The 9586-nt window shown below is 36.6% G+C and overlaps 1 protein-coding gene across 15 annotated transcripts in view; it reads right to left on the minus strand.

Moving 5' to 3' along the window:
- LOC117680391 (microtubule-associated protein 2) overlaps positions 1-9317 on the minus strand; it is a 30901-nt gene extending 21584 nt beyond the window's left edge. For 14 of the 15 annotated variants that reach the window (XM_066084342.1, XM_034473174.2, XM_034473182.2 and 11 more), the window contains exons 1-2: positions 4841-9317; positions 3263-3330 (exon numbers count right to left, since the gene is read on the minus strand). In XM_066084342.1, the coding sequence (XP_065940414.1) occupies positions 3263-3330; positions 4841-9302 (4530 nt within the window). In that variant the 5' untranslated portion in view covers positions 9303-9317. Of the gene's footprint in view, positions 1-3262; positions 3333-4840 lie in introns of all 15 variants that reach the window. The other variant, XR_010713935.1, reaches the window with a different exon arrangement.
- Positions 9318-9586: the final 269 nt, after the last annotated feature.

Raw genomic sequence — 9586 nt, forward strand, 5'->3', positions numbered from 1 at the left:
ACATCTACACAGTGTATATATAGGTGACAGCTTTTTATCTATCAGAAATGTGTGAAGCAGGATATGCTCTAATAAATAAAATTTGACAGTTTTTTGGGATGCTATCCTGCTGTTTGACATAAACCAGTGCCTGCTGCATGGAAATGCATATCCCCCCACCCTACAGTGTATTTCTTTTGACAAAAAAATAAAGTTGATAGTACAGTTATTGACCAATAGCCATGTCAACTAATAACTCACCAACTGGTACACGAGAAGGTTTATAAAACACATGTACATAATATGTATGTGCATAGATGTTAAGATTGTACCATATGTACTGCAAGAAAAATAAGCGAGACCAATATTTAATGTCCACTATGTTAAAGCAAGAAAAAGTTTGATTCTTTTTTTGGGTTTATGGTCATTTTGAGAAACTTTTATTCAGAGAATGTCACCATATGGTTGAAAAAGAGGACACACTTATCAAATGGCGAGGTCTCTTTGTCAGACTCATTTAAAGGTATCTGATGGATCTCGTTTATAAAACATTATTGGTATCACATCTACCAATAGTATTTTATGAATTTTTTTTCATGGATTCAAAAAGAGAACAATCTGGGATGGCATCTGATTACCAGTGCTGGGGTTATACGTTTAAAGAGGTATACAACCATTAATTTGCAAAAAAATCTTTTTACAACAAAACTTGATTTCTTCATCATAACATTATTCCATCCAAAAGTCTAGATATTCTTTTTTAACCAAGAGGGATTGGATAATTAAAGGAAAAAATCTAAGTAATACTCCATTTTCTTGGTGTCTGTAAATGGGTTTTCCCTGATGGATCAGGATTATTGATTTCAACCTCTGCTAGGTGGTACATTACTATCTTACTGTTTGTTCTCAACAGAAAACAGCCGATAGAAATGATGTTAACTGATGCTAAAATCATAATTTAATCTAAGATTAGAGATTCCCACACAAAGCCATCCTTAAATCAATGTATGACTGAAGCTTTGGTGTTTCTTTCTTTCTTTACTATCACAAAATTCTCAGAACTAATGCATAATGTTGAAAAGCAGTTAATACTAGCTGGTAAATTGTCATAACATCCTCTTTTATCCATTATTTTTTCTATCTATCCAACCGCTAAATTTTTTCAGAAGAAAAACAAAACAATAGAAGTGTAAAGGTAAAAATAAAATTTACCTGGGTGCTCATTTTTCTTCCAAAAGTGTCAAATATTCTAGCAGAATTCAGAATCAGTTAGCATTTGGTCACAATGGATTTAAAGGCAACATCTCTGATATATATACAGGTCTTATTACTGATGAAAAGTAAATACAAACACTTTCTACACAGAGACACTTGAGAAAATCCTCATTACTGTCTGTCAACAGTTCCACTGGGTAAACAGGACAACAAGTTAGCAGCAAATTACCATACACACCCTAAAAAGCACACACAACCAGCAGTCTCATGGACTGGAAAATAAAGTTTTAGAACTGCCTCCACATAGGCAAAGAGAAAAATTGAAAAATGTTTCAACAAGTGGTTAAAAAATTTCAAACAGCTTTCACAGGTTGTGAAAAAGGGTATAACTGCCTTTAAAAATTCTTGTTAGAACAAAAAAAAGTAGAATCCCAACAAAAGAAGCTAAATGACCACTGAAGTAGAACAATAATGGCTTGTTTGCGAGGCATCAATCAAAACAGATTTCCACAAGACAAAAGGCAATAGTGAAGAAAACCACAGCCTCTGACCGACTGACCACTGGTTGAATGCATCAGTAGAATGGGCAGCTCTGCATTAACCTTAATGAGACCACTGACAAACACAGTGATTGCTGGCTGCATCAGCCTGCCATTGTTTACATACTGTAGCTATTACCACTGGGGTCATATAGCACTGTTGAATACTGAACTTCTGGCTATCATTGCATGATTTCCAATCTGATTTCTACCATCTTTTCCTTACTACTTTAATCAATGACTATCCGTTGGCCAGGGCTATTTACAGTACAGATTAAGATTTTTTCCCCTTGGGTAATGAACAGTCAATACTAAATTGCAGTCAAAATGGATGTTCTATTATATCAATAACTTTGATTACTGATGCTGAAACAACACTGTGATTGTTGGGTTGACCTAGATAATGAGCCTGAAGCATTTTGTTCCTCCCTCTCTCCTTTACACAGACATTTTACATCTTTCCCAACATGCCCCTGGTTTATCAATACAGTGCCTGCCAACAGATCACATGTCAATTATTCATAATTACTGCATGTTAATCAGTCTGTTTTTCTATGAGGATGATCTCCATTTGCAAAGTACAAATTACGCAATGTGCAATTACCGGTACCGGTACAAGTTCTAATTTAATCAATTACTACATGTATAATCAAACTTTAATAGTTTTAAGGAGTACATGTGCTTTGGGTAAAATATTGTAATTATATCCAACCAAAGTATTCCCGAAATAAATTGTAAGACATATTCGTCTCTCCAAACAAATTTGAATACGTATTTTACATGACATGTCAGACATGAAAAGGTAATGATAATGCTTTACAAGAACCACTACGGTAAAGTTCAATTATTTCCCAGATGGCTTTAGCAGAGATGACAGTTGATAAGGTACAAGTAGATGACGGAGCAGATGAAAGTCAAACAATCAACAGGTACCACTTGACGTATCACATAATATCTCTGATATCGGGCCAAAACATGATACCCATCCCAGTCCTGTGCTTATAAAATATTCATGTAGTAAAAATGCCATCCCATTCAATTCATTAGATTGTTATGCTCTTTTTATTACTGGTATGGGTAATATCAATTTCAGAAATCAATTTTCATCACAGATGTAAAAATTTTTTTTTTACAAAAATTTCAATATACCAGTATGTCATACACTAGATACTCAAATTATATTCTATTCAGAAATTTTCTTTTTATAGAATAAATCAGTAACTATCAGTAACTCTTTAATGTTGCTGTATTTTGCATTTCTTGTAATGTTGAAGCCTACTTGGTATTAGTTCAATGACTGGTATTTGAATCCTTGAGCCTTTATCATGTTGAATTTCTTGTATTAGAACCAGTAGTATATTGTTTCAGTCTGACACTCCAAATTGGTGTTATACATGCGTAACTTACGGGTGCAGCCAATGAGAGACCATTTTTTTTCTAAATGACCTATTCCTATAGTTGTGGTAAATATGGCAGGTGTACCATTATTAAGAGAAACAGTGGTAAAATATAAGAGTCATGTTGCGTACCCTTTTTCCCGCCTTTTCTTCGTCCGTCCCACTAGCCGGTGATGTGACACCATTAGCAGCCGATGCATCTACAACAGGATGTAATAGAAGTTTTATTCACGTAAAACAAATCAGCTCACATTTAACATGAACAGATTCGCTCATTTGACATTATTCATATTCATAATTTGTAAAATATGGTTAAATTGTTTCAAGAAATAATAAATTTTCTATATTGAAAATATTATTGATCATTAATGTTTCATATATGTAACAATAATAACATTATTTTTATCAATTTCACATTTAGGAAAATAAAAAGCTTTGAAAAGAAGCAATGAAAGAAAACTAGTCATGCCATGCAGTAAAGAAAAACCAAAAACTGATATTTAAATCTGCAAAAGAAGGGAAATGCAAAAGAATGAAATTGCAGATGCTGCAAATGATACACTAGTGACAATAAAGTCTGAGGTTCTACCTGAGGTAGCATGCTTAAATTTTTCTTTCTAAAAAAAAATGCTGACTCTCCATGCAGTCTTATAATGACCTTGCAAATGTGCAATGTACTTATACAAATACATTGTAAAAAATTAGAACAGAAAAAAACCCACTTACACCACTGAAATTTAATTAAACAATTAATTTCAAAATGTTATCAGAATTAACTCAGAACTTGATGATTAAGCAAGTGCACTATTTTATCTTTAATTATCAGTCTAATTAAAATCTTCAAAGTGTTTTCATCTTAATTAGTACCAGTAAGTGAAATGCCGTTTTAATTCAACAAAATAGAATTTAGCGATGTGAACTGGTGTTTCGAAATAGAAAAAATTGATATAAAAAGCTAGTTGGTTACTTCAAAAAAGAGGATTAGAAGTTGTGGGAAAACTGGAATAGCTAGAAAATGGAGTCAGATATACAATGTATTAAGTCAAACAGAAACACTAAAACTTCTAATAACTCTCAAGTGATTCTCCAAACTAAACATACCATAAAATTATGATAAAATGACTGTTAACTGAAAGAGAAATAAAATTTCAAAATAACAAAAGCATTCACAATATGTACTACACCATTCAAAAGGCAGGCTGCAATATCTCTCATCAAATATGTATTGGAGTTCTCTCTCTTATACTCAATAATGCATGCAGAACAAAAGCATTGCAGCTATAGCAAAAAAAAGGTCATTCAAAAGCTAGGCCAAAATTTTATTTTTTCAAAATTAAAATTGCATGAAAGCAAGTTATTTTTTTGAAATAAAATCAACTACTAATGCAAGATATTGCGCCCTTTTCATATCAACATACCAGATATTCTATCAAAGCACATGACATTTCCTTCTTTTTAAAATAAGAATAAAACTAATCACACATTTATGCAGGCAGAAAGAAAACTAAACCAAAATACCTACGACAAAAAGAAGAAAAAAAAGCATTTCATTTTACAAGACAGTTCAAACAGGGTTGAACCATTCATTCAACTGTCCTATAAAATATGGTCCATGATGCACACTCCAGTCTTAATTTGTTAAGTGGATGAATAAGCAGCATGGAAGAATGTTTTGGTGCTAATCAGGCCACAAGCTTACAAAATATAAACCTTTTTTGGGTTGTAGAAGTTTGGTGGGTCTTGGGTTCCTTGTTGTGGTCATTTGGCCTCGCATTGGACTGGGGGTTTGCCTCCTGTGAGCTCCAGGTCTTGGGGTGGATTTAGAGCGGGAAATCAGATCCTTGTTGTCTTCCACTGTAGACAACTCCTTCGGTTTCCGTGGGGATCTTGCCTGCCGAGTTGCAGACTGACTCCGCTTAGCTATGTCTGCCTTCTCTGGAGAAGGCACCTTGGAGTTTCCTTGTAATAGCTCAGTTCTTTTTACAGTTTTACGAGCAAGACTAGCACTAGTTTCCTGGGTCAATCGGCTTGTGATATGACTGTATTTATTATCCTTAGGTGTTTTTTCAGTCTCTGATTTAGCACTTGTTGGTTTACTTTCAGTTTTGGCAGGCACCTTTGCTTTTGGTTTTGGTTTTTCCTTTTTCTGAATGACTTCTTTTTTCTGTTCTTTACTTAGGACTGAAACATTCTTTTTATCTTTTTCAACCTTTGTAACATTTTTTGTCTCCTTCAACACTTTCTCTTTCTTTTTAGCCTCCTCTGACTTTGCTTTTAGTGGTGTTTTTTCCTCTTTTTTAGGAGGGGGTTTCTTTTCTACTTCCATTTCTTTAATCTTCTGAACTGCCTCATCTTTTTGTTGTTCAGGTTCAGCAGGAGGAGTAACTTCTTCTGATTTTTCAATTGAAAGGTCTTCAGTTGCGCTTTCCTCTGTTCTAGATATAGATGGTGGTTCTTCCATGCTTAAATCTCTTTGTTCAGGTATACTTTCTTCAGCCACAGATTCCACTTTCTCTATGGGTTCCTCAACTGACACATCCTTTATTTCCTCTGGAGGTGGTTCTTCATATCTGTCTGGTATGCATTCTTCAATGCCACTCTCTGTTTTGTCTATTGAAGATTCTTCAACAGAAATGTCATCGGTTTTCTGCATGCTTTCTACTTTATCAATAGCATCATTCAGAACATTTTCAACCATATTTTGTGCTGTCTGCCTTTGTAAACTAGCCTCATCATCCATAAATCCAACACTGGTTGTCCTCAATGAATCTTCTGTTTGAGATTCATTGAAGCTTTCAGAAGGAGACTCGGCGGGAGCATTCCCTAATGAGTCTTCGAAAGTTTGTCCCTCATTGTACTTTTCAGATTCCTCTACCATGGACTTTGACATGGCATCCTCTGGGAACCTATCTTCTAATTTTTCTTCTTCATCAAGAACAATTGATCCTTCCATCATGGACCCTGTCATGACATTCATTTTCAGTGAGGCTTGACTGTCCTCTGATGTGTTTGTGTCTTCCATTGTGGATCTGGAGTTATCACCTTGGATTTCTTGATTGTCGAAAGTTTCTCCTTCATCCATCACAATGGAATCTTCCATCAGAGACCTTGACATAACATCCTGTTGTGGGACTTCGTCAACAGTTTGACCATCATCCATTATCAAAGAACCTTCCATAACAGATTGTGTCTGTTCTGTGGGAAGATCCTCAATAGTTTGGCCTTTATCCATAACAAAAGATCCTTCCATAACTGAAGTGTGTTCTTCTGGAAGATCTTCAATTGTCTGTCCTTCATCCATTATTAGAGAGCCTTCCATTGCACTACCACTCATTGGTGGTGCTATATCATCATCTGGACTTTCATCAAATTGGGCAACTTTAACTGGTTCAGCATCCTCAATTGTTTGTCCTTCATCCATAATTAAAGATCCTGTCATTGCATTGCCATCCGTTGGTGGAGCAACTTCATCATCTGGGCTCTCATCATATTCAGCCTCTTTACCCTGTTCAGCATCATCGATTGTTTGACCTTCATCCATTATTAGAGAGCCAGTCATTGCATTGCCATCCATTTGTGGAACAACTTCATCATCTGGGCTCTTGTCAAATTCAGCTTCTTTAACTTGTTCAGCATCATCAATTGTTTGTCCTTCATCCAATATTAGAGAGCCAGTCATTGCATTGCCATCCATTTGTGGAACAACTTCATCTTCTTGGTTCTTCTGAAATTCAGCTTCTTTAACTTGTTCAGCATCATCAATTGTTTGTCCTTCATCCAATATTAGAGAGCCAGTCATTGCATTGCCATCCATTTGTGGATCAACTTCATCATCTGGGCTCTTGTCAAATTCAGCTTCTTTAACTTGTTCAGCATCATCAATGGTTTGTCCTTCATCCATTATCAAGGAGCCTGTCATAGCATCAGATGCTGTAGGAGCAACTTCATCAGATGCTGTAGGAGCAACTTCATCTTCTTGGTTCTTCTGAAATTCAGCTTCTTCAACTTGCTCAGCACCCATCTTAATGTGTTCCATATCACTTTCATTTACTGGAGGAGCTATTTCAATCCCCGGACATTGCACATGTGATCCAGGCATGAAATCTGATGCTTGTTCTGGAATTTGTCCTTCTGTTTCTTCAGGCTTTCCTTGCTCTTCCTCTGTCTCAGAAATTGTCTCCTTAGTATGGAACACTGTATCAAAAGCATCTTGGGGCATTTCACTTCTTGGTGAGGCCATCTTAAGCATTTGGTCAGGGTCTGGGGTAATGGACCTTTCCTCCATGTCTGATCCTTCACTTTCAATAAATGTCTCTGCTTTATGTGGCTGATGTTCTGCTTGTTCTTGAGCAAGTTTGATTGAATCAGGTGGTTTGTCTACAGTCCCAGCAATTTCACTTTGAAACTCATTTACATGATGACTTATGTTTTCAAGTTCACTTTGTTGAGCCATGTCCATTTGTTTTTCATTCACATCAAAGCCCAAGCTTTCAGTTTGGTCGACTGAACAAACTACATCTTCAGGAATATTTTCACTTTCTCTACTTTCTTCTTGTTCAATTAAGTCTTCGACTTCTTGCTGTTTCACATCTTCCCTCTCAAAATCTTGTTCTCTCTCAATATCTTCCTCTCCCTCATCAGGATAATAATCATCCTTTGGCTCCCCATTTTCACCACTATTAAAGTTACTCTCTTCCTCCTCATCCATTCTATCATCACCCATCTCTGCATACTGAGACCCAAACTCACTCACATTGCTTTGTATTTCTATCTCACCCTCCTCACCCTCACCAATATCAACCATGCCAACACATTCACTTGCTACCTCAGTATGAGGTTCCATTGTTGTGGTTAAAACCACATCTGGAACTTTTTCTTGTGGGCATTCAAGGGGCTTTTCTTCCACAACAATTTCATCCACACTCACTTCCTCTTTCACCTCCCCTTTTGTAATTTTGTCATCTTCAACATATTGTTCTTCCCCCATTTTCTCAGACTCAATGGTATTGTCTGTTTCCTGATGAGATTGAATTTGTTCATCAGAAGCTTGGGGAGCAAAGGAATTAAAGGGGGCTGAAGCTTCAACATCTGGTTCCTGACTACCTTCCCTCTCATCCATACTACTAGACTCTTTCTCACCAACATGCTGACCCTGGGTCTCATCTTCTACATTTTGCTCACTTTCATTCATACCCCCCTCCAGAACAGAATTGTCCTCTTGAGGTTGAACCTCATCTACAAAACCACTACCTAACTTCATCCTTTCATTCATGTCATCTTCATCAGCCTCACTTGAATGATCTCTCTCTACTTCTTCACCCATTTTCTCATTTCTTTCCTCACTAAAACGCTGATCTTCTTCAGCTACATACATTTCTCTTTCCTCAGAATTTCTTGCACTGTCATTTTCTTCAGTCGTGATATCTGTTGGTCCCATTTCATCTGCTTCAACATGTTTGGAACTTGGGTCAGTTACTTGTGGTTCAGAAATTGAGGCAGCTTCTGTGTTAGTTGTAGAAGCTTCCTGTTGTAAAATAATCTCTGCTTTGTCATCTTTTATCTCTTCATCTGAGACAACCTCTCTCTCTTCACTAGCTCTGTAGCTATCAGGGCCATCATCATAATCTTCATCACTGTAGTCTCCATCATCAGTGTAAACCTCTATTTCTTCATCATCTTCACCATCGTCTCCTTGATATTCAAACTGACCTCCTCCGACATCTTCACCATCAGAGCCATCATCATAATCCTCTTCATCCACACATTCTTCCTTGTGTTTGTATTGAGCCTGTGGTGTTTCATGCTGTTCAACCTCAACAGCCTCTTCTTGTGGAACCTCTGGTTCAGGTTCTTCAATGCATGAACACACACCTGGAACAATTTGTTCGTCAAATGCATTTCTGTCATGGGATGAAACATGCTGATATGCAGGCTGGTTAGTAGGATCCTCATGGGACATAGGCACATTTTCCTCCTCTTGAGCAACATTCGAATCCATCACATCATGAGGAACATAAGAAAGACTAGGGTTCATATTTTGTGAATGATCAAGATCATCCACATTTTTCGAAAGACTTTGTTCTGGTTCATTATTATCACATTGACATTCCATTTCAGAAGCACCTTGATCTTGGTTATAATTATCCATTGAGTCTGCAACATTAACACCCATACCTTGGGGTAAAGTTTGCCCTCCTTCCATTGTTGAAACGTCCTTTTGTCCAACATCCATTGAAAATGGGTCTAATTGCCCTTCACCTTCAAAACGAGATTTATTCAATGAAGAACATTCATACAACTCTGAAACAAATGGATTTGTAGAGTTAGTAGTTCCATCCATTTCATCAGAAGTCAGAAATGGATTTAGATTAGTCATACCTTTAGGAGGAGCAGGGGATGAGGCTTCATCCTTCCCACCAAAATCTATTAATACTCCATCATTGGATGGTGGTTGAT

This window comes from Magallana gigas, chromosome 5 (assembly GCF_963853765.1).
Source record: "Magallana gigas chromosome 5, xbMagGiga1.1, whole genome shotgun sequence".
NCBI classification, from domain to species: Eukaryota; Metazoa; Mollusca; class Bivalvia; order Ostreida; family Ostreidae; genus Magallana; species Magallana gigas.